Source organism: Ceratotherium simum, chromosome 16, assembly GCF_057802395.1.
Source record: "Ceratotherium simum simum isolate JZ-2026a chromosome 16, ASM5780239v1, whole genome shotgun sequence".
Lineage (NCBI taxonomy): Eukaryota > Metazoa > Chordata > Mammalia > Perissodactyla > Rhinocerotidae > Ceratotherium > Ceratotherium simum.
In genome coordinates this window covers 17,253,572-17,279,052 of record NC_141915.1, presented here as the reverse complement: position 1 = coordinate 17,279,052, position 25,481 = coordinate 17,253,572, and the positions used below count along the sequence as shown (strand labels likewise).

The following is a 25,481-nucleotide window of genomic DNA, read 5'->3' as shown; positions in this document are numbered from 1 at the left end:
TTGTCTTCAAGCCAACTGTTTCCAGTCACAGTGTTTCTAAACGCTAAACCTAGGGACGTTTTCATCCAGGGTCTGCGGATTAGGAATGGATGATTATGAATCATCTTCCCTTCCTAACAGGATCAAGTTGCATGCAACATTTACCAAGGGCTAATATGTGAAAACATGAAACGGGCATTATACACTTCGTGGCACACCATAGCCGGGGTCCTTCACAAGAGGCCTGGGGAGTTGGGTCTCCTTGTCCTTAAATGTGACTTCATCGTGTGTTTGTGTGTGTGTGTGTGTGTGTGTGTGCGCGCGTGCGTGCGTGTTCCTGGCATATTTGTGTTTGGGGCCTGTTTGCTGAACAGTATGTGAAAAGGCAGCCGGGATACCCTTCAATTTGCAAGTTAGAATGAGCCATCACATTGAAGTCCAAGATGAGTAATAGAAATACACTGGAGATTTCCTTTTTAGTGTGTGGGGCTCTAGTAGGGCTGAATCTGTTACTATAAGAGGTCCTTCTGGATTGCAGCATGTCCCTGTTATAATACTCAGACGTGCCCTAAATTTATTGTGTATGTGTGTGTGTTTGGATGGGTACACACTAATTTCTGATTTTGAGAAGATGTTTTTCTTGGTCCAACATTTTGATTTAATGTTTACTCTGGATAATCCAAGGTTTACAATTTTAACATAAAATTACGTGTATATCTTTTTTTCTTTGAACACAGACACTTCAGCCTCAGTTTCTCTTGTGCTCAGGGAGGGTGCTCTACCTTGGTGCCTTGGAGAAAATTCTGTTTGTCAGGAGAGTTTATACTGTACTCAACCTTTCAATTTCCATTGTTCTTGAAATCTGTCAAGGACTTTTAGCAATCTAGAGGCTCATCCCTCTCTCAAGCATGACAGCCCTGAATTGAAGGCGTGGGGATTGTTTTTCTAGACGGATCTTCTTTTTCTTATTCTAGCTGCTATTGAATAGCAAAGTATGGAGGGGCACACTTCTGAGAAAGAGGGGGTTGCTTTGACTCTTTTAAAAGTGCTAATAATTAACTCTGCAGTGACAATGGGACACCTGCAGAAAGCAAAGGGTGTGGTTAGGCTTCGGTAACCTCAGCACAACTCACAGTATCTTTTCACTAGGCTTGCTGTAGTCTTGCGGGGGGGTGGGGTGCTGTTTCACTTTTTTCCTCGTTTTGGCCCTCAGGAGAGAGGTGTAGTGTGTGTGTGCGTGTGTGCGTGCGTGCGTGCATGTGCTCGTGCGCAAAGCTCAACCAACATAATGATAATAGCCAACACTGCCTGAGTGCGTCTGATGGAGCAGCCACTGTGCTGGGTGTCTTGCATCCACTATCTCATTTGATCCTCTCAACCATCTCAGTTGAGGCAGTTAGGAAAAGAGTTTTAATAGTGAAATTAATTGTGTATAATTCTGGTATGTTAGGGTTATGGAATTACTATCCTCATTTTACAGTGAAACTGAGACTGAGAGAGGTTAAATTATTGAAGGACATCAGGTCTTGAGCCCTGATCTGTTTTGTCTCCAGAACCCACATCCTGACCTAAACCATTAAAGTCTGCATCTGAAACAGCAGCAGCCCAGAAACTGGCCCCGTGAAGCTACTGCTGATGTGAGCAGCTTTGGGTGATGCTGCTGCATGCAGGGGACCGAAGCTCCTGGCAGCAGTGCCCAGGGGAATTAGCAGGTATCTTTACCCCCGGGCACCTGGGATGGGAGGATGGGTTAACCCAAGCGGGGAGCATCAGGGGAGCATCAGAGGAGAGCTGCTACTGTGTTGGTGGTTCTGCTTTTGTAAAAGTAAATATCAGTCTCCACCTTGGCCGGGAAACAGGAACCTTTTGACAAGATTGGTATAACTGATATCTGGCCCAAGCCATGGCATTTCCTCCAGGCTATCAATTTTGCTTTTTCAGCAGCCATGCCCAGCAAATAGAGTGTCCTCCTGGGAAGCGTGCCCTCAGCCCCATTGTCTGAGTGTGCAGGTGAATTCACCTGGACATTGCCTCATTTCACCTGCTATGTGGGCTGGGATTGCTGCCTTAGAGGAGGTTTCATTGATTTTATTTCGGCAGCATGAGGGCTTCTAAAATCAGAAATGCTTGTGAAGCCTGTGGCCACTTGGGAGGGTTTGTTAGAAGTAGAAGCTCATCTCCCCACTCCCCATCCCAGTGTGCCTAGAATGGGTTGAAGGTGTGGGGAAATACTGATGTCTCCGTCTCAAGGGGGCTGGGCAAGTCATGCGGCAGTGGGATGCCCCCCTCACCTCTGACCACTGACAGCTTTGTCTGCTTACCCCAGTGTGCTGTGCAAACATTGGCATTTCCTGCGTATGCCACGATGTGACCAAGATTGGAAAGCACTTGTCTCTCCTGTCCTCCTGAGATTGGAATGGCAAACCCAGCACTCCATCCACTTTGTCCCCATCAGGGGTTAGGATTCAAGCAGTCAAGCAGTGAACTGAACTCAAACCTAACTTTCTCTTTACAATTCTCCCTACACCTCCCTCCTTTCCTCCTCCTCAGTTTCCACTGCTGAAGGACTGATGTCACTGCTGCAGCCCCTCCTGAGGCAGGTGCATAGCCCTGGCCAACCCCAAGACCACCTCCTAATCTCAAAGCTGTCACCCAGCCCCGAGGAAGGAAGAGGCCTGTGGCCCTGTCGGGAGCAGTTCTCAGCTTCCTACTGAGGACTCTACAGATGAGACTTTCTCTCTGGTATCCCTGGATGGCTGACAAGTGGGTGAAGGAACCAGAGGCATCTCACTTGCACTGTGAACAAACTTGATGATGAACTAGAGTACCCCCCGGGGCTCGTCTTTGTGTATGGGGGCCGAGGAGGCCCTGAGCGAGTGAGGTCATAGCTCACCCAGCTAGCACTTGCTCTGCTGGACGTCACAGGACAGGGGGAGAGAATGAAGCCTGGACTGGCCAAAGACCAGTGGCTGAGACATTCCTGAGCGCCATCTGGAGGGCCGCTTTGATTGTAGCTCTGTCAAGACCCCCCTTGCATGCATACCAAAAAAGGCTGGAAAATGCTAATGGGGTGGTGCATTTACGGATTACATTTTACTCTTTTATTGTCTAAAAAATTTTACTGCGGCTTTATTACTTTTACAACAGAAAAAAATTAAGTAAACTTATAGTTAAAAATAAAACCCAACAGCCTATATGCTTCACACCTTCCATGCGCTCTTTTGATGGCATGTGAAATGCATACAGATGAGCAAATGACGGTGCTATTTGCAGTGTGGCTTCTGAGCCACAGCTGGGGTGTTCTTCACAGAAGGACCTTGACACGGTTCATGTTCCCCCTCCTTCCCTGCCACCTGCAGAGCTAGAGAGAATTTGTTTCCAGAACAAGGTGTCTGTGACCCTGACCACTCTTGAGCGAAGCTCCTTGGAACCAGGCACCTTTGCTTGCAGGATCAGGCAGGCCAGATGGGAAGCCAGCTGCTGTTGGTGTCTCAGGCCATGTTCTCCTCTTCCTTTTTGGTCCTCAAAGCCACATTAGAAATCAGCAGAAGTGCTGCCTTGGGTAGATGTGCCCACGTGTACTAAGGTTGGGGTTAGTGGTCTTTGTAGGAAGTCAAGGTTCTTTGGGAGCCTGGAAGGAAGTGTGGCCCGCTTGCGTGTGTGGCCTCTGAGAGACAGCAGCAGGGAGCCAGGAGCTCCGGGGCCAGAGCTTCTCTGTGGCTGCTTCCTCATCTGTGGTTAGTTGTGGTGGGAGGCAAATAGGGTCTCTTACAAAAGCAGCCCTTCTACCTCCAGAAAAAAACCAGCTCAGCCTCCCTAAGGGCCCTCAGAGCTCTAACCCCCATGTGGAGGCTCTGGCCGGCCAGGTGCAGCAGCAGCTGAGGTTCCTGTCTCAGGCCTCTAGCGTGGCTTTGCTCCCACAGTTAGTAGGGTGCATTTGCCCCAAGAGCCAAGGATCTGAGGGGCAGAGCAGGCCTGGAGCCAGGTCCAGCTGGTAGTAAGAGGAGGCACCATGTCCTTCCTGGCCTGTACGGAGTGGTTGCTACTGTCTTCTGCTTTGGGCTGCCTGACATAGAACCCATGTGCAGGGGCCACCCACAAAAGAGACTGCTCTCTGGGGAAACTGAAAACCAAGTCGTGATCTCCTTTGAGGCTGCACTGGTCTCCGCCGAGTGGTCCCAAGTTCTCTGGGATGTTGGCTGCAGGGAGTGGGGAGCCACCACCCAAGGCTCGGGGGTCCAGGAGAGGGGACTCTTCCTAGCGCCCTTCCCCCCTCTGCTGGTGACCTGCAGCTACGCTTATGTGACAAGCATGTGGCTTCCTGGCAGAAAGAAACTTGCATAATCAGAAATAGGAACCTGGAAAATAACTCGGGGCCATGTAAGGAGTTGGGCAATGAGTTGTCTAGAAGACTTTGGGCCATGAGAGGAGGGTTAGGGTGAGGAATCAGGTTTCATCTGAGTCATGGCTGAGATCTAGGGAGGTCTCTAAAGCTTGAGACTTCCAAGGGGTCAGGAGGCAGAAGGACAGTGTCTTCCTGTCTGTGACCTGTCAGACTAGAAATTGGGCATGGGGCTCACCCTGGAAGGGGGTGGGCAGGGGCAGACAGTTGAAATCACTCAGCATGAAGCTGAGGCTTCTGTAGCTCCAAGTCTTCAGCCATCCCCCCTCTCCACCCCGGACCATGAGATCAGGCCCCGCTTCCTGGTGGCTCCAGAAAGGAATGATTCTCTTTAAGTGCCCCTTACAATACTCAGCTGAGCCTGGGCCAGGCAGGGCTGGGGCTGCCTTTTGTGGGAGAGATGCCTCAGAGATTCCATAACCCCTGCAGCATAGGAAAGTGCTTCTGCCCAGGTGGCCCTGCGGGGGAACCAAAATTCCTCAGAGCCTTTGACCTTTGAGGTTCTGTGGGAAGGTTTCTCAGAAGTGGAGGGCCCTTCCTTAGGAAAGTGAATCTCTTATACCTCACCATGTGGTGTTATCTTCTCCCAGGGCCTCTAGCTCTATTCAGAGCACAGAGAATTTTTGAGAAAGTTCTAAGTGTACTGGTCCATTTCCTCAGGGTCAAGGCAGTGGAGACATGAAAATTTGGGTAAGGCAGGTGGTAGAGTTGATACCCCATTTTCTCTTGCATTCCCTGAGAGGTTCGCTAAGGGATTATTTTCCTTAAAGTGCTCCTTACAATACTTGGCTGAACCTGGGCCAGGCAGGGCTGGGGGCTGCTTTTGTGAGAGACATACCCCAGAGACTAGATAACCCCTGTGGCACTGGAAAACACCCTTACACCAGGGACACTCCAGGTACAGGTCTTATGCACAAGGAGTAGTCGAAAGACCCAAGAGTTTGTCAGACTTCAGTTGAGGAGAAAGAGGGTGGAAGTACATCGTTGTGTCTTCTCTGCCCTGCAGCATCCCCCTGGAGAGTAGCTTTAAGAGCTCTGCTGGTAAATTCATGTTAGGGTCAGGTGCCAGTGTTGCCTAGGATGCCCGGGAACTCAGCTCCCTCGCCAGTAAAGAATCTTGTGATGTCAAAGGCTAGGATGCTCTCTGCGGCATCGTGACTGGTGGACGGGCATAGTCGTGTGTTGGGTGTCTTAGCTCAGGCTGCTGTAACAAATACCATAGACTGGGTGGCTTAAACAACAGACATTGATTTCTCACAGTTCTGGAGGCTAGGAAGTCCAAGATCAAGGTGCCAGCACGGTTGAGTTCTTGGTGAGGGCTCTCTTCCTGGCTTGCAGTCGGCCACCTTCTCACTGTGTCCTCATGTGGGGGAGAGAGAGCGCTCTGGTCTCTTCCTCTTCTTGTAAGGGCACTAATCCTATCATGGGGGCCCTACCCTCATGGCCTCATCTGAACCTAATTACCTCCCAAAGGCCTCACCTCCAAATACCTTCACATTGAGGATTAGGGCTTCAACCTGTGAATTTGTGGGGGACACAAACATTCAGTCCATAACAGTGGTTGGGAACGTGGGCTCTGGACCCAGCCAGATCCGTGTGTGAACTTGGCTCTACCACTTACTCAAGGTATGGCCTTGAGCCTCTTCTATAAAGTGGGGATAATGATTGTGTCTTCCAGGGCTGGCCCCGTGGCTTAGCGGTTAAGTGCGCACACTCCGCTACTGGCGGTCCGGGTTCGGATCCCCGGTGCGCACTGACGCACCGCTTCTCTGGTCATGCTGAGGCCACGTGCTGAGGCCACGTCCCACATACAGCAACTAGAAAGATGTGCAACTATGACATACAGCTATCTACTGGGGCTTTGGGGGAAAAAAAGGAGGAAGATTGGCAATAGATGTTAGCTCAGAGCTGGTCTTCCTCAGCAAAAAGAGGAGGATTAGCACGGATGTTAGCTCAGGGCTAATCTTCCTCACAAAAAAACAAAAAAAATGATTGTGTCTTCCATATAGTGGTATCATGTATTAAAAGTTAGAGTGAGGGGCCGGCCCGCTGGCACAAGTGGTTGGGTGCGCACGCTCCGCTGTAGTGGCCCGGGGTTCGCTGGGTTGGATCCTGGGGCGCACCGACACACCGCTTGTTAAGCCATGCTGTGGCAGCGTCCCATATAAAGTGGAGGAAGATGGGCACAGATGTTAGCCCAGGGCCAGTCTTCCTCAGCAAAAAGAGGAGGATTGGCATTGGATGTTAGCTCAGGACTGGTCCTCCTCGCAAAAAAAAAGAAAGAGTGACGTAAAAACAGAGAGTAGATTGATGGTTACCCCAGGGGTGGGGGAAATGGGGGATGTTGGTGAAAGGGTACAAACTTTCAGTTATAAGATGAATGAGTTCTGGGGATCTAATGTACAGCATGGTGACTGTAGTGAACAGTATTGTGTTGTACACTTGAAATTTTCTCAGAAAGTAGATCTTTTTTATTTATTTATTTATTTATTTATTTATTTATTTATTTAGTGAGGAAGATTAGCCCTGAGCTAACATCGTTGTCAATCCTCCTCTTTTTGCTGAGGGAGACTGGCCCTGAGCTAACATCCGTTCCCATCTTCCTCCACTTTATGTAGGACGCCTCCACAGCATGGCCTGACAAGCGTGCGTCGGTGGGTGCCCGGAATCCGAACCCCGGGCCGCCAGCAGCGGATCGCGCGCACTTAACCGCTAAGCCACGGGGCTGGCCCCAGAAAGTAGATCTTAAATGTTCTCACCACACACACACAAAAAAGATAACTGTGAGGTAATGGACATAACTAACCTTATTGTGGTAATCATTTCACAAAACATACTTATATCAAATCATCACGTTGTAAACCTTAAACTTACGCAATGTTATTTATCAATTATATCTCAACTTATGTGAACAAAGAAGTTAGAGTGAAAGTAATGCACTTAACACAGTGCCTAGAACACAAATATTGGTGAAACCAGGGACACGTTGACCGAAGGGCTTTCCGTAACTGGATGCCTCCACCCACAAACTCACAGGGAGGGGAGGTGGGTGTCAAACCTTTGTGAGCATTTCCTGGGAGGTGTCCCAGAAAGGCTTCTTTATAAACACAGGCCTAAGAAAAGCTGCCAGTTCTGCTGTGTCCCTGAATTCATGCTAAGGCTGCACGTTACATTAGCAACAGTCTGTATTTTTGCCCAGTTCCCAAAAGAACCTTCTCCGCCAGTCATCCATTCTAGTTCCCTCTTCACCCCCATTTTTACCTCTGTGTAATTGTGTATGCCTTTCCTTCCCCCTAGAATGCCCTGCCTCCTCACTCCACCATTTTTGCCAATGAAATATGAGGTGTCCTTCCAGGCCCCGGGTCAAACACGCTTCCTCCAAGAAGCATTTAGTCATCAACTCAGCTTGCAGTGGTGAGGCCCACCCTCCCCCCATAACATGCTGCCCAGACCACTCTCTGGACCTGCCAGGCACTGCTTTGCCTCTTGGTGACTTCTGGGCATGTCTCAAATCCGCTGTCATAGTATCCTGGGCAAAGGAACTCAGTATTATACAGTGGGCCCTCGTATCACGGGTGTCATATTTGCGGATTCAACCAATCACAGATCAAAATTTCACTGTTGGTTGAATCCGCGGATACGAAGGGCCGGCTGTATTCATTGTGCACACTACCCCACTTTATATAAGGGACTTGAGCATCCACCAATTTTGGTATCCGAGGGGGTTCCTGGAACCAATCCCCCGTGGATACCAAGGGACCACTGTATGAGGCTCAGGGAATATTCGATGAGCTATAGAATAACTTTTCTAGCCCTTAAAACCCATGGAACTTCCTGAAATATTGGGGAACTGAGGACTGAGAAAGAAGCAAGTTTTTCCCCTCCTTTATCAGCTATTTATGGTCATCTCTCTCTCAAGGAATCCTAGATGGGACAGCCTTCATCCCTGCATGTCAAGGTGAGGAAACCAAGGCCCAGAGAGGGAATGGGAGTTCCTCAAGGTCACACAGCAAGTTAGTGGCAGAACTGGGACCTGGATTCAGGGTGTGCTCAGTTTAGTGCTCTTTCCCTTCTGTTGGAGAGAGGTAGTGGTGTGTTGAGGGGGAAAGACATGGATTCTGGGGCAGTTGGGGGTTACTGTGATACTTCAATGACTTAATACATGCAGAGTCCTTAGATTATCCCTGGCATGGTAAGCAAAATATGAGTGTTGCGCTCACCCTTATCATTGTTCGTCTGCTCTTCCTTGACGACCGCTACCTTCTCCCACCAGGTTTCTTCATTTCAGAGGAGAGAAGAACCCTGAGAGTATTAACTCTGCCAGGACATCCTTACTAGGCAGCAGGTGAGAAGCTGGCAGATAGCTTAGAGAGCTAACCATCTGGGTTACCGACCCTAGTGGCCTAGGGTAATATTTTGGACCATCACAGACTCAAGGCCCAACAAATCAGACCTTAACTAAAAATTGGGTGTTTTATTTGTCTCTTTGTTTCAGTGAAGGGAAAATGAAAAGGAACCTTCTTCCCTTTTTGCAGGTACACAGCAGACCAGGTGAGTCTTAGGCCTGCCCAGTGGTCACCATGGCTCAGTGCAAGCAGCAGCCACAGAGGGTCTGCCCAAGCCCTGTCTGTCTGTCTGTCTGTCCATCTGTCAGACAGCCTGCAGATCCTCTCAAGCTAGGTCCTTGGGAGGACAAGGTCCCCAGAATCAGTTTCCATCATATTTCTCCCATTGCTGAGCTGAAGGCAAGATTTCCCATCTGTCTGGTTAGAGGGGCATCAGTGTCATCACTGGGAGCGGTTGAGTGACAGCTTCAGCCTACAGTCCCTTGGGACAGGGGAGTTCAGCATTGCTGCAGGCAACCAGCATCTTCTTTCTCAGACTCCCAGCATCTTCTTTCTCAGACTCCCAGCATCTGCATCCTACCAGACAACAGGAGGAGAGACAGGATGGGCACGCACCCTGAGACTGCTTTTTCCCAGAGGACAGCTACAGTTTGCCTCCCTCCTCTAAAAACAAATTTAATTGCAAATGGGACAGGCCCAGGAGAAGGACTCTGTGAATTGAGACCAAAGTTCCCTTAGTAGGCTGAACCATTTCTTGGTTTCTATTCCATTTCCATGTTGGAGTCTGATTAGGTAAAAAGAGTCCAGCATCAAATGCTGGCTGCTTAGCGAGGGAGCCCTGTGCATTGGGGAGTTTTTAGTTGGGATTTCGTGTGAGCAGTTAGAGAATTAATTGGAGCAATGGTTCTCCTGCCCCACATCTGATTCTAGGATCCTGTGTTTTTTCCTGAGTCTTTCTGGAGAGCATGACCATTCTCGACATGGCATCCCAACCAGCCCAGACAGCTGTTGGAGCTGGGCTGGCTGAAGAGTCTGTACTCCCTCATTCCAGGCTCTTTGTGACCAGGAACATATTGGGTCATTCACTCATTTATTTGCTCATTCATTCACTGAAACTACTATTTCAAGGTGCTGGAGTTAAAGTGGTGAAGAAGAGAGATGTGGTTCGTACCCTTTGGGAGCTGTCAGTGTGGCAGAAGAGACAGGCATTGAATGATTTACAGGAGTACTGAGTAATCCTAAATGCCAGTCTGGTGGTCAGGGAAAGCTTCCTAGCAGAAGTGATATTTAAGTTCAGACCAGAGGGAAGAGTAGGCAATATCCAGGCAGAGTTGGGGAAGAGCGTTTTAGCCAGAGATTATCATCCTGTGCAAAAGTTCTGAGAAAGCCAGAGAGAGCAAGGAGGAGAATGTGCCAGATAAAGCTGAAAGGAAGGGAGGGGCCAGGCCACGGGGCCTATGTGCCACCAAAAGGATGTGGGTCTTTATTCTGACAGTAATGAGAAGTGCTCTCTGGTTCTGTGGGGTGCTGGGAAACTTTTTCCTCCAATTGATCATTCTAGCTATGATATTAGCCTCGTGAGCCTGAGACTGCTCAGACCATCAGACCCAGTTCACGTGGGATCACTGTGTGGCTTTCACTCACCATTGCAGCCAGAGTTTCATTCTTTTCCACTCTCCCTTCATTAGAACACGTGACATATGTGTTGGTTTCTCATGTCAGCCACTGGCACCAGACTGTGTTCATGAGACTGAGCTGACCAGCCCAGGACAGGGTGTGGTGAGCTTGGGAAGGGGAAATTAGGAGTCACAAGGTTTCAGGATCAGAACCGGAAAGTGCCTTATGTAAAAGATGGGTGTCCTGGGACAGATTGGGGACAGAGAGCAGGGTTAGGTTGAGTCACTCTTGTGGGAAGGAAGGCGGGGTGGTCCTGTGGGAAAAGAGGATGGCTGGTCTTCTGTGATTTCTTCTCTGAGACTTGGTTCTCTTGCTGGTTCCTAACGGTCTGAGTTAGGCTGCCAGCCTGTCTGCCTCTTCCTTCCAAGGGTCATGATGCAGGCTGGATGCAAGTGTGTGCCTGGCTTCTCGGGAGGGGCAGACAGGGGCACTGGCAACCCTTGTGAAGGTGGCCTGGGCCAGAGCACCTGGGCCAGATGCCCTCTCTCCACCTTTAAGATTATAAAGGGGACATTTAAGGAAGCACCAAAGGCAGAATGATGGGGAAAAGAAGAACAGAGGGGTATGAGCTTGCCAAGGAACCATCCTCAGTTCCCCCCAACCAAGTAATGTTCTCAACTCTGTTGGCATTTGGGGACAGACATTCTTTGGGACAGTTCTGCAAATTACAGGACATTTTAACATCTCTAGCTTTAAAGTGCACCTATACTGTTTGTTTTTTTTTTTTTTTTGGTGAGGAAGATTGTCCCTGAGCTAACATCTGTGCCAGTCTTCCTCTATTTGTATGTGGGACACCGCCACAGCATGGCTTGAGGAGTGGCGTAGGTCCATCCCCGAGATCAGAACCCGCGAACCCCGGGCCGCTGAAGCGGAGCGTGTGAACTTAACCACTATGCCACCAGGCTGGCCCGGAAAATGCTCCTATACATTTAAAAATACTTCCTGGTGGGGCAATACCAACTATCCCTCCCCTAACTGAGAACCACTATTCCAGTGTTTACAGGGCAGGGTTGTACAGCCGTGCATCAGGTCCTGCAGCTGGCAAGCAGGGAGGCTGGGGAAATCCCCCCATTTGAGAGTATCTTAGGGAAGCTTTTTATTCTTCCCAGGCCACTCCTGGGGGCTCCTGCTGTCTCCTGACCCCAGATGGAGTTCCTCCCGACTTCCCTAACCTCGTTGCTCACAATGGTAACCCACAGCCCTTTGCAGAATCTGGTGGGCAAAGCCGAGATTTTAGGGCAGGCATCTCCAGGCCTCTTGGCGGGACTGTGGCCAGGGTGGCAAGACCGCCTCTGGTGGCTGAGGTGCTGCTCTGTTGGGCCACCAGATGGCGCGTGGGAGCCCCCACTGCCTGCCGCAGGACCACTGGAGGCAGGAGTGACTGCGGAGGGAACTTGCATTAAAGAGGCCTGGTCCTTAAAGAGACACCGCCACACATCGCAAACTTGAACGGTCACCCCAAAGCGAGACTCTGCTGATGACAAGCACCACTGGCTAGGCTCTGATGCTCTGTTGTCCTCATCTTCCTGAATGTTGAGCCGCCACCTCTTGGAGCTGGTCTCCTTGACAGCTGCCCTCAGCCCCTGTGGCCACTCCTGGTCCTGACTGACAGGGCCAGGCTGGCGGGTGGCGTCAGAGCTCCTGGCAGAGCAACGCAGGGCTCGGATGCATCTGCAGAACTCTGGCTGAAAGAACAAGACGCACAGCCAGCTTCAGGGGAGTGGTGACCACAGAAAGGCAGAGGGCCAGCCTGTAAGCTCTGAGCCAGGCTGGACATGCCCTTGCGTCGCTTGGAGCTGATCAAGTTGGAGCCATTGAACTTGGTCTCTGGGTTTTTGGGACTTAGAGGATCCTTCCATCTTTAATGCTGGCCTCTTTCCAAATGCTGATGGGGATGCTGTGGTAAGTAAATTAGGAAGGGGCTCCAGACCCTACTGTTGAGCCCTCTGATCCTCTCTAGGAAACCTCCTATGTTGACCCCTGGGTGGTGCAGTCTGAGCCATGTCGTTGGCCACCTTCGCTGGGGCTTGGCACGAGACTCGCTTGAAATTGCAGCTTGCTTAGTATAATCTAAGGCAGGGACTCTGCCCAGGATGCTGGACTTGCTGTGGCCCCTGGCCATGGGAGCGGGGCTTCAACACAGCCCCAGGGAAATGTGTGGGGAGCTTCGTGGCTTCAGGGACCTGGATGTCACCATGCCTTCTGGCCATGGTGCGGAGGGAGGCAACAAGGAGTGAATGCAGTTCTCTGGCTCACGTCTTGCCAGGGCTGCAGATCTTTCCCATGACTCAAGCTGACACAGAACTTGGGTAGAGAAATGAATAATTGGGGAGTGCTTTGGCTTACTCTATGCCGCCTGTAGATCTCACTGTCTTGCTGGAAAAGCAAAGAGGCTGGGAAGAGACAGGTAGGAAGAGGGCGAAGGACGGAACCGTCAGGCCAAGCCTTCTTCCTTAGAGGTGACCCAGTCGAGGCCTGGGGAATTTCCTTCTTTCTAGGCCCAAGGGGTGAGGGTGAATCTTAGAACAGTAAATGCTGCTTTACTGTACCAAGGCAAAGGAAAGGAAGCTAGTAGCCAGAAACAGGCCACCCCAGGGTCTGCTAGGAAGCAGAGTTTGTAGTCCACTGGGGCAGATAGGAAGCCTGGAGGTCATCTGCCTGATCCACCCGGGTGCCCGCCTACAGCTGTGAAAACTAAGGCTGGAAAAGCTCGAGACTGGCCCAAGGCATAGAAGCAGTGGAGTTTGGCAGGGACTGGAGTTCAGGGACCTGTCATTGGGTTGACTGCATCTAGCTTGTCTCCAGGTCATCTGCCCTGTTGTAGTAGACTCGGTTTTCTTTGGGAACCAGCTCTCTTTTTGCTTAATCATTTGGTAGCCCTGGGGGTTCTGGAATTACACTGCCTTTCATTCCTCCTGTAGCTCCTGTTTCTTCCTCCCTGAGCTTAACTTCATTCTGTTTATTCATTTATTCACTCATTGCAGCCCAATACAGAGGTGACACACGTGGACTCTGGATTCAGAATCTCAGTTCATTTCCAAGTGTCACCACCTGCTAGCTGGCCAACGGCTTAGCCTTTCTGCTTCTGTGGAATTTGGCTTATTATGAGGATTAAGTGAGATAATCTATACGAAGCACATAGAGCAATGCCTGGCACTTAGGAAGCACTCAATAAATGTTAGCTGTCATTAATTTTATTTATTCAGCATACATTATTGAATGTCCATCTGTTGGGCTTTTGGCAGAAAGCTGATCTGGGGGCATAGTGTGGTTACAGCTGCTTTGGAGGTCTACCTGAGCCTCATTCATCCACTGGGCTGAGCGAGGTAGATACCCCAGTGAAAAAAGATGCAGTCCCAGCTTTTAAAGAGCTGATCTGCCAGGAAGGGTCCAAAGTCTTGGATTTTTGGCTATCACCGTTTGTTTTCTGTTTTTTTATTTGAATGCAGAGGGCCCCACCCCCGACCGCCTGTACATCCAGCCTCTGCACACTGGTGCTCTCTGCCGGCCCCAGCGTGGGGACAGGTAAATTGATATCATTTTCACCACCTCTGGGTGATCAAGGAAGCAGGGACTCCCGGGGTCTTCCTGTTGTGCGCAGTGGAGCTGGATTGCTAACAGTGAGGAGGGAAGAAGAGCGGAGATACCCAGTTTTGCTTCTAAGCACAGTCACCCTTTTTGCATCCTGGCCAAGTGGCTGGTAGAAGTAAGGGTTGGTGTTGGAGAGGCGGGGAGTAGCACACCCCTTGGAATTAAGGGCAAGGCACTGACCTTCAGAATGGGGTATAGCTCCTTCCCACTCAGCCTCTCATCATCAGCCCAGTGCTCCCGGCAAGGCAACCAGCCCTTAAATCCCCCTTAAATATGGTGCAGAGGCAGGAGCAGGCTGGTCACTGGTCACCACGGGAGGTGGGGAGCTGAGGACAGCATGTGTGCACAGGCCGGAGGCAGGGCTGGGGAAGGTGGAGAGTGTTCACCCAAAAGACTGGTTAGTTAAATGGTTAGTGCGGGCTTGGAGGACTCGGTGTGATGGGTGCTGATTCAGTACCTTGGGGTGCACGGGCAGGTCTGCACTTAGCTGAATAAGGGTGGTCTGTCCACAGGAACGCCCCCTGCTGCTCTGACAGATTGGGGTTGCTGGCAGAGCACTTCACTTTTGGCAAAATGCAGAAGCGAATGACTTTTTAACTCCTTCCTTCCTGGGATGTGGTATTGGGTCTCCCCCAACCTCCTCCCTACCCTCAGTGCCAGGAATCTGGAGGCTTCTGTTCCAGTCTTAAATAACCCTGGTGCTCAAAGGCTCACACACCTGTCCTATACCCAAGGTTAGAGTCAGGCTGTATGGTGTTACCATCTACTAGAAGCCATCCAGTAAAGGCATCAAGGGATCTTGAAGTAACTGCCCTTTCTCGGGACACATATGTGTGAGACAGGTGCATAGTGATGGGAAAGGCCAGAAGGTTTTCCTAGAAGGTAGTTTCTAACCCATGGGCCAGCAAAGATTTCCAGGGACCTTTGCCACCCTGCTTTCACCAGTCAGCTGACAGTGGTGGCAGCACACATGGCATTTAAGAGCATGAGTAGACAGCCAGGGTTCAAGCCCCAGCCCTCCACTTACTATCTGGGCAATGCCTCAGCTGCTCAGTGCCTCAGTTTTCTCATCTGGAAAATGGGGGGAACTGAGATAACAGTGAGGTTCACAGTGAGATAATCTTGTAAACAAAGCACTAAGATCCCAGCAGGTGCGCAGTAGGCACTCTGTTAATTATTAGAAGTGTTTCTCCTATTGCCTCCAAGATTCTTCTCTCCCTCTATCCTATATTGTATTCTGGAGTGGGAGGTCCAGGACAGGATGGACAGAATGTAGGAAAAAAGCAAACTATGGCAACGCTAAGGAGAGCAACTGTTAACATTTTAGCTTGAAAAATGCTGAAAATAGCTTATTCAAGCTTTTGTAGATAAAAATGTAAAATGTATGCAAATGTATGTGACTCACAGAGAAACATACATCCATGGCATCCTCACAGTTGGGACCCGGATGTGGCCATCAGGAGTGCAGAGAGGGCCCAGGCTGCCTTGGTGGTGGTGGTGGTAGTTGGGGAGGGGGCAGTGCTGCTGTTTCCACCCTTCTGGGTTCTGTGCCTTCTGCTAGCTCCATGTGGGAAGAAGAGAGGCCCTGGGCCCCTCACTGCTCCTCCGCTCTCACCATCCTCCCTCTTGTTCCTCCAAGAGCCCATTTGCTTCCTCTGCCATCCTGGCTCTATTTCTGGAGCATCTCATTGGAGATGCACGCCCCCCTCTCTGCTGAGCTCCAGGTGCCTCCTTGGTCCTCCCAGTCTTGTGTGCAAGTCAGAGATGGTGGGAGGGTGACAGCTGAGCAGGGAGGGGCCACAAGAGACAGAGCCAGAGCCTGAGGCAGGAGGGCTAGGTGGGGGAGAGCAGAGTGGTCTTGGGGAGGGGCCAGTGCGGCCGATGTTACCTCATGGTTGAAAAACACCCACTGTAGCCACCTGTGGAGGCTTTCTACACCCCAGAGCAACTTCCCCTGCACCTCCCAGGGCCTCACCTGACCTGCTGTGAGCTGGTGGCTACCATCTCCCCTCGGGCAGCTCTGGAGGCCTGGACCCAAGCAGCTGCAGGGGCTGGGTGCAGGCTTCCTTCCAGCATCAAGGGTACGTCTGCTTCTCCCCTTAAGAACAACTAGGTCTGTGCTTGTTTGGAATGATGAGGAGACTCCTCCCCCTAATGCTCTGTGGATGCTAACAAGACTGCCCCCCACAAAGGTCAAGGTGAGCTACAAACCCTAGGCCTTGTAGAGCTGGGTCCCATGAAAGCTATGCCCTTTAAGCTGCTTGGGGCTGGGGGGTGGGGAGGGTCTGCTCCATTATCAGAAACCTCAGTTTCTGAGGTGAAACCAGCATAAATGGCCCAGTGCAGGGTTCCTTTGGTGGGCCCACTGCCTCCCTTTCCTTGGGTTCAGGAGAGGAGCGTCAGCCCCCACTGCCCTGGATGACCCTAGCCTCACTCCCCTCCCCTCCAGTCCCTTCTCTAGAGTCCTTTGGACCAAGAAGGCCTGCAGAAGTGAATCTGCCTCAAAGCCAAGCTGCTTTGGCTCCCATAGAACCAGCACCCAGAAGAAAGGCATAAAGCCCTCCTCCACCTCTTCACTGCTCTTTGTGGGTCTTAGAAACAATTTTGTTTCTAAAGGTTCTGTTCTCAGAGCCCTCTTGACCCCAGTCTTCCCTCAACTTGTATGTGATTATGCATTCATGGAATGCCTCCTGTGCTGCGGGATCCCCAGAGAAAGCTCCTGGAGGGAACCCAGTGGAGACCCTGGAACCTCTTCTGTACCCCAGTTTGTCCTCCACAGACCCTCATTGACCCCCCGCAGCCTCCCGCCTTTCTCCATCCGCTGCCCCTGGTGTGTACAGCTTTTAGGTCAAGGGTGTTTCAATAGAAGAGGCGCTGTTAAGGTTTGGAAGGAAAGAGTCCCAGGGCGGCCAAAGCTTCCCGCGCGGACAGGACATTAACCCCTTCGGCGCCGTCCCCCAGGCTTGCCTAGAGGAGGGGCCAGGCAGCCGCACCGGTCCCCGAAACGGCGCTTAGAGATCCTGGGGTGGCAGGTGATGTCACCCCTGCGGGCCCATAGGACTCCCCGCGGCACCTAGTCGGCGGGTCGCCAGAATTCGGCTGAGCCCAGCGAGGGGAGGCAGAGGAGCCTGGGCCGGCGCCGCAGCCCGGAGACCACCGCGGGGCCACCCCTCCGTCCCGGGCTGGAGCCCCTCTCGCCCGGGCGTCGGTGGGGGCCTGGGCTGCTCCCCACCCCCGCGCCGGGCTCTGGAGGCGTGCTGCGGCGGGGGAGGGGGCGCGGGAGCCTCGCGCCGATTGGTCGCGGCCCCGCCCCCGGGCGCCGCGCGGCCCCGGGGAAGTTGCTAGTTGGCGGGCGGGCTGCGGAGCCGCCGCTCCGGGATCCGCTGCGGGGCCGGCCGCGGCCGCAGTGGCCGGAAGGGCTCCCGGGGGCGCTCGCCTGCCCTCGCCCGCCCACCCCTGCCCTCCCGGCGGCTCCGGCTCGCTCCTCCCTGCTACCTGTTTCCCTGCCTCCGCCCGCCTCCACCCCGCGCCCGGCAACTTCGGCCTCCCGGGCTGGCCGCCCCTCCCGGCCGCCCGCGCCCTCCCTCCTTTGTTGTGCGATGAGGGTCGGGTTTCCGATCTGACGGAGCCGCCGCCGCCGCGCCGAGCCGCGGGCATGGAGCCGCTCAGCCACCGGGGCCTGCCGCGCCTGTCCTGGATCGACACCCTCTACAGCAGTACGTGTGCGCTCGGCGGGGAGCCGGGGAGCGGGCCGCGGCGCCCCGACGGCCCCGGGCTTGTCTGGGGAGCCGGGCGCGGGCTGGGGGCTGCGCGCACGGCGGGCCAGGTGCCCAGCGGGCCGGGAGGCGGGGGAGCAGCGTGGGGCCCCCGCATTCGCCCGCAGATGGGGTCCCCAGAGCGGACTGCAAGCGGGTCGGGGGCGGTGGACCCACGGGGCCGGGAGAGCTTTGTTACCCTGTCCCACCTGTTGTGTGACCGAGCACCCCTCAGGAAGAGGGGAGAGCCCTTGTCGGGCTGCCTCCGCTCCCCGGCCGGCCGCCCCTTCTGCCCACGCTGAAGCAGAAAGGCCATTTTGGCAAAGTCCTTGGCGCCCGAGTTTGCCACCTCAGGGACATCCTGAGGCCGTTGTGTGTTTCGGGGTGGGGGTGGGGTGGGGTGGGAAGGGAGACGGTAGGTGCAGATCTCCGTGGGGGCCGTTGGATGAAGGGGCTGAAAACCTCCGGCTCAGCAGTCTTTCCTGCCAGCCTCATCACCACCCCCACCCTCACACCTCCCCACCCCCAAAAAGAAAAAAACAAACCTCGACTTCTCCACCCCCTCGCTCCCAAATCTGCCGCGATCATGTGATTGCTCCTGCACTGCCGCTGGGGATGTGTAACTGATCTCTCTACGTTCTGGGGGCTTGCGCCGAGCCGTGAGCACCCCCCTCCCCACCCTGCCGTGCTTCGGTGGCTAACGTACTGCCCTCCGCATCCCTCTCTTGAGACCTTCCCCGACCTTTCAGTAATGTCGGAAGAGGGTCCTGCTGGCCCCTGAAGAAGATAGTTAAGTGAATTTCGCCCTTCCTGATCACTTCAGTGGGACCCTCCCACTCTCTCTTGCTGTGTCTCCCAGCCTAGGGCAGGGGCAGGGGGACGGTGTTGGGGGAGGCAGGTTCTGGCTCTGAGCACTGGATGCCGTGGGACATTTTTAAGGGTCAACCTGGCTCAGGTTCCTGTGTAACAGTCATGTTAGGGTTAGGACAAGGGCAAAGATGATCCCTTGAATCCCGAGGTCTTGCCCTGGAGGCTCCTTGGTACTCAGCATCCAGCCTCTGACCTCTGTATCCCCTTGGGTCCCTGTCATTCCCCATAGCTTCTTCTCCTTCTTCTTCTCCCTCCCTCTCCTCCATCCTTTTTTCCTTCCTTTCCTCCTCCCAGGAGCTCTCCTTGTGATGGTTCATTCCGCTTTGGTTTTTTAACATCAAAGGGGTAAAGCTGGATCCCCTGGGTGTCGGTCCTGCACCAAGCCCAGCCGCTCCATCTGCTCTTGCCCCTGCAGAGGCCAGCATGGTTGGGTGAACATCAGGGCGCATGGCTGTGTGGCGTGGGTGTGCACATGTGTCTGTGTGAACGGGGGCACACATCTGTTCAGAGCCCTGCTGCAGATCAGCTCCTGACCCGAAGGAAGGATTAGTGACCTCCTCTTAGCTGCGCTTTTGCAAATAAGTCATAACAATGCCTCGCATTCACATACTGCTTATGTTCCTGAATATTTCTGACTCGTTGTGAAACCCAGTACTGGTTTCCCGATTTTCTGAAGCATAGAATCCTATGGAAACCTGTCTCTGGCTTTCTCTCCATTGCCCTGAAGAAGACTCCCTGGCCTGATCATTTCTAAGTTTTCTGTCTGCTTCCCCCGCCCCCAAGCAAAATTGCCAGAGGCTGCCTTGAAAATTTCTGACCTGAGGAAGGTGGGACCGGAAAAGGGCATTAGACCCAGGGCCTCTTTGGGGGTGTTCATTAACCAGCCCTGACTTGGGCAGGCTGGCATCTGAGCTGTCTACTCTGCTGCTGCTGCCCTGGCCTCTGAGCTCCTGGGGCAGCCTAGATGGGGGGGTGGGGGCGGGAGGGGGGTGCTGACTTGGCAGCAGTGTGAGGAGTCCTTGCCTCTCTCTTCAAAATGGCTTATTTGAGAGCTGTAGAATGAGGCTTCCTGGGGAGGTGCTGTGCAGTCATGTTTGGGCTGTTAGCCATGAAGTTTCCTCTTGACAAGAGCCTAAATTAAAACAAATACCCGGGCTGTCATTTGCCTGGCAGCATGGCTTTGTGGCTCCCAGAGGAAGTTCCTCTGCTTCTTGGGAAGCTGTTACTTACAAGGCTCACAATCCTGGGGTGACACGTCACCACAAATGCCAGATCCATCAGGAATGATAAAGGGGATATACCCAGGGCACAGGGTGGCCACTGTACTTCTTAGAGATGTGAATGATCCAGTGATAGAGGCTGATCCCGGTAAGAGTGATAACAGCATCTCCTGAGGACCTACTGTATGCCAGATACCATGCTGGGCACTTTCCACCTGTTCTTTCCAAACCTCACAACTCTGCAAGACAGGTGGTCTTATCTCCATTTTACAGAGAGGCTCCGTAAGCTCAAATCATTACCCAGGTCCCATAACTGATCAATGACAAAGCTGGAATTCAGATCATACCCTAAGATGGTCAGGAAGACTTTGAATTTCACCTGGATGTGTCTGAGCTTAGTCAAGGCCTTGAAATATCATGGAATGGGGAACATCTGTCTCTTTGGTCATCTGTCACAGAGTTCTCCCTGAACTGGTCCAGCAGGGTAAGTGGCTTCAGTGACTCTGACGCCACCCTGTCCATATCTTGCAGGAACCGGGGCCTAGTCCTGGAGCCAAGGCAGGGGTGGGAGAGGCTCTGTTTGAGCTCACTGGGGCCAGTGATTCTCTACTCCTAAGGTGCCAGACTGCCCACCAGCCCCTCCCGTCACAGACTTCTTGCCTTTGGAGTTGTCAGCTCATTCTTTCTGGCTTCAGCATCTGTGCCAGGAGGAGTGTACCCACTTCCATTGCAGGTTGATGGTCATTTGATAAGGGAACCCCCTTTCTCCCCTACGGTGGAAGTCCTGAAGGGCTGCGGTGATGGTGATTTGTCTGACTCAAGGAGATGGGTTGGCTCCCAGCTGCCAGAGTGATCTGGGACTGATGGAGCAGGGTCTTTGCCTCTGATAAGCTGGAGCGGCAGATGAGGCTTCCAGCCACCCCACATCCTGTCTCTGTACCGCTCATTTTCCCACATTAATGTAATAATGTCAGCTTCGCCCCTCACTGCTTTGCTGAGATTCTTTCCCTGGAGCTGATGTGATTCTCTCTGCAGAGCTGTGTTCTTTTTGGTTTTATCTTCTGTATATCTTTCTCTCACTACCCTTTCCACTAAACACTTACCACTTTCTCCTGGTTTTCTTCTATACCGTGGGATTAGGTTGGGTTAAATTAAGTTCTATGGAATTATCTCAAAAGGAGTGGGGGCGGTGCTCTGAAACTTTCTCTGTCCGTCTGAGTGGAGACTGCCCTCTAAATCTATCCAAACTGAAAAGTATAGGTGCCCCAGGCAGGCTAATAATTTGGCACCCCCTCAAATGGGAAATCTATAACTATATGTTCAGGATTTATTTACAAGAGAACTGAGGGCTACATTTAAGGTCTTTTCCTTTGTCATTTCAGCCTCTTTTTTGTCCCAAGCAATTTAGCTCTGACCTCAAACATACCTACCCTATTGAGCCAAGGAAAAACCTGCAGTTACTTGAACCTCACAGAAGGCAGAACATGATCATCTGTTGTTACTAGAACCTACCTTTTGGAGCTCACTTCTCTTACCCTAAGCAACATTTCTGAGCGATATTTCAGTCTCTTGTGATATTTTTATGTCCCTTATAGACTCCATGCCCTGTCCAAGGGCCAGGAAAGCATTTGGAGCAGTGGGGATACAAACCCATCTCTAGATGATCATGACCCTACCTCAGTTCCCCATCTTCTTTCTATATTAGCCGCACCAAGGACCAAGCCACTGGCCTGACAGACTTTGTGGGTTGGATCAGAGCAACTTTGTCACCCAGACCACCCCGATGTGTAGTGAACTCCTGCAGATGGATGTTTTCTTATCCTCAGAATAACCCTGGTCATAACACCAGCCCATGTTGTCATGGCTGCTGGAGTCTCAGAGGTGGGGCTGGCAGAAGAATTAAGTCATCTACTCAGAGGAACATAATTTGTTGTTATTGTTGTGGTTGCTGCTGTCGTTGTTCTTTGGAAACAGGAAGAAATGACAGGAACATTTGTGGAGAATTAGCTAGAAAATACTGTTAGGTGGGTAGAAGATGGGGGGATGGTGAGAAAAACCTCACTCTTGCGGGTAGGGTGGAAGACTTGGGCTGCTCTCTGAGGTATGGTCCATTTCCTGGGTGATTCTGGTGCCCACTCCTTATGCACACCCCTCTGTAAAGCAAGACTATGATGTCTCTCGTGGGTACCATATGGATTAATTAGTTAATGTTTATAAAGCTTTGAAGATGAGGAGTGTTATTGACCTGCTCAGCTGTCCGGCTCATCACGGTCCTCATCGCAGAACAGGGATCCATGAAAGGCTTGCAGAGGAGTTTGGAAGGGGCTGGGAAAGGGCGGGGGGACTGGCAGGAGCAGAGTGTTGGACCAGGTTCTCAGGTGGTACCTAGCCCAGTGCCTTGTGCATAATAAGCCCTCAGTAATTTTTGGTTGCATGAGTGAGTATGAGAGAGAGAAGAAAACTTCTGGGTTCTTGGCTCCTTTAATTCTTTACTCCGTCAGAAATCCCGAAACCCATTAGCTGGCCCATTCACAAGTTTCTGGCTGTGTGGATGTGGTAATTGTAGTAGCTTGTAGTGGAGTCGTAGACCCCCCCAGGGAGTCCCACGCATTGCTGGGGCCTGTGATTCTGTGATTGGAAGACCTCACGGCCAGGGTTGGTGCTGTGGCTGTTTGGCTCGGCTTGAGCCCTCTGGGGGCAAACCAGGAACTAGGCAGCTCCTGGACAACTTGACGTCATCTCATCATCTCCACATCTCCACCTTGTTTGCCTGTATCGGGCCCCTGGCTGTGATAGGCTGAGGCTTGGATCCATGGGGCTTGAGTACCCACCGCATTCTACCTGCAGGGTCTCAGCACTTTCCGTGGAGTACCAGGAGAGGCCTGCGGGCTTACCTCTCTCCAGGGCAGGACAGGAGAGGCTGATTTTGACTTGTGGCCTTGCTGTGCCTTAGCTCGCAGTTATTTGGGCAAGATGGGGTCAGTTGGAGCCATGGATGCCCCTGACTGGCAGTGGAAATGTTTTGCTCATCCCTGAAGCTTGGGGAGAACCTGACAGACCCTGTAAATGGGGAAGAAAAAAGAAATCAGGGCAACAGGCAGACTATAGGATGTACCCCCTTGTGGGGTTTGGGGATTGATGCCCAGTCCCACCCCCTGCCCAAGGCATTTGGCAGAGAGGCCTTTGAAGGGGGGCCAGCTGGTACCATGACCGACTGTGGATGGGGCAGCCAGTTCCCTGTCCCCAGATTCAGACCTTATTTGGGCCTCCCACTCAGTTTTCTGCCCCTATGCTTTATTCCTGTCTTCTCTTCCTCTCCTTCCTTTCCCATCACACACCAGAACGAAAGACGAATATGGGTTTACTGGCCGTACAGAAACTGACAGGGTCAGTGTGGTCTTCATGGGCAGATGTGGGCCTTGTGGTGACCTAACTGTCAGGTACCATTCCCCTTCCTCCACCCTGGCCTCTGATGCCGTCACGTCCCTCTAGACCACGGGTAGGTGTGGCAGATGTGGTCAGGCACTTAGCCTAAGGTGAGCAAAGTCTCCAGAAGAGGTTGTGTGGCTGGGAGGCCTCAGGTGGCCAGTGCTGATGGAGCTCAGAGTCCTTGTCACTCCAGGCGGCATGGCCGTTGGCCTCCGTGGTGTGTCAGTGGAGCTGGTGCTGCCTAGAAAAGCCCCACATTGACAAGGGATCTGTGGGTTTATTCAAGGCTGTTGGGGAAGGATGTGGCCATAATTACCTTCATGGGATTGAAGGGCTGATCCTATTAGTGTGCTAGGCTAACCAGTTCCTCCTGGGCATTGCCTCCTGGCCAGCAGCAAGGGTTTAATGGATCAAGATTACGGAGACCAAAGATGCTGTGTAATTAAGCCCAGTTATTTCCCCGGCTGGGGGACATTCCTCCCCACAGCAACAATTGATTTCCTCCCTGTGGTCACTCTGTTCAGCTGCATGTTACCCTGGGCCTGAACAGCCTGAGGGCCATCTCTTTGAACAAGTTTCTCCCTTGAAGGTGCAGTTTTAGGAGAAAGACCCCATTCTTGGAGTTTTGGGGCCAGGGTGGCAGTGTGTTCTGTGGGATGGCACCCCCTGGAGTTGTGCAGTGGGGACCTCTTTGGGAAATGTGTCTGGGCTCTGCAAAGAGACATGAAACCTCATCCTGGGGTCTCTCACAATGAAAAGAAAGCTCGTCAGTCCTGCTGGGTTCACAGAAATTAGATTTTTCCATTTGGTCTAGGAAGAATGGAAGAAAACATAACATTTAACCAGCCCTACTATGTGCCAGATGCTGTGCTGGGTACTTTCCTGACATTATCCTAACAACGCAGCAGGGGACCTGTTATCATCCCCTGTTTTATCGATGAGGAAATTGAAGCCCAGAGAGGTTAAGTTATTGCCAGAGGTCTCCCAGTTTGAGCTGGATCCGCTCTCAGATCGCTCTGCCTCTATATGTAGCCCATTCAGCTTCCAACAGCAATAACAATTGTAGTCAATACCAATTGAGTACCTACTATGTGTCAACACTGTCCTAGGCACTTCCTGTGTGTTATCACCAACAGCCTGTATCTTATGAGCCCCTATTCCTGCTCTGCAGGAATTATTTTTTCTATTTTATAGGGAGGAAACAGGCTCAGGAAAGTTCAGTCAGTAATTCAAGGCCTTAGAGCTAGTGTGCAAGCCAGGAATTGAGCACACAGTTGGCCTGGCAAACCGTGCTCTTTCTCCCACTTTCCCTTGACTTTCACCATGGTGCCAGTGAAGGCCCCTCGGAAGTTCGTATTTCACGGAGGTTGATTGATCTGGTTCACCTCTCTAGCTAGAATGACAACTGTGAAGACTGTCTTGGCTCCTCATGGCATTCAGGTGGCTCTCAGCCTCTAGTTGTCCTGTAAGTGCCCACCAACTGGCTGCGTCTTCCTAAGGATGGTCCCAAGGAAATCTCCCCATGGGCACTTGGAGCCCCTAACCCTGTATTACCCTGTCCCTGAGGTTGACAAGAAGCACTGATTATTAACCAAAAGAAAGAGGAAGGAAAATAGGCTTTGGAGGTAGGGATGGGGTGCAGCTAGTGCCCAGTTTCCAGAGCAGAGCAGGTCCAGGGGCAAGAAGTGGGGACTGGAGGAAGAGAGGACTTGGCAGAGGCCACGTGTGCTGGCCCTGCTCTCCGGCCTTTTTAAATTCACCTCCACAGTTTCCAAGGGAAAATAAAGAGAGCCCTCGGCCATAAATCAGGCCACTGCACACCAAGGTCCTTTGCTGAGGCCCAGGGCCAGTTGGGCTGCAGATCCGGCTTCTGCGTTTGAACTCACCCACGCACAGCATGTTAATGATGGGGTGGCTTGGTGCAGACCTTCCATCCCCACTCCCCACACCCACTAAGGCCCCGAGCCCAGAGAGTCGCCTGCAGAGAGGTCAGTCCTCTGGGGGAAGCCTGTGCCTGGGAGCTTACACTGACACAGACCCCTCTTTGGCTGGAGCCAGACAGGCCGGAACAAGATTGGAGGGCTTGTTGCACAAAGGGTTTGTATTTGGTGAGTTTTTTGGGTGTGATATAGGGGATGAGAGCCTGCCCTGAGCTGACAGCCAAAGCAGGAAGGTAAAAGTGGGGAAAGGGACGCTCCACAGCTCCATTCTC

The 25,481-nt window shown here is 52.3% G+C and overlaps 1 protein-coding gene across 2 annotated transcripts in view; it reads left to right on the top strand.

The window, feature by feature from the left end:
* ABR (ABR activator of RhoGEF and GTPase) overlaps positions 1 to 25,481 on the top strand; it is a 180,184-nt gene that overhangs the window by 25,293 nt on the left and 129,410 nt on the right. Inside the window, exon 1 of one of the 2 annotated variants that reach the window (XM_004433336.3) lies at positions 17,432 to 17,711. The exons of the other annotated variant lie outside the window; for it this stretch is intronic. Coding sequence (XP_004433393.1) covers positions 17,651 to 17,711 — 61 coding nt within the window. The 5' untranslated portion in view covers positions 17,432 to 17,650. Of the gene's footprint in view, positions 1 to 17,431; positions 17,712 to 25,481 lie in introns of those variants that run through there. 2 annotated transcript variants of the gene reach the window in all.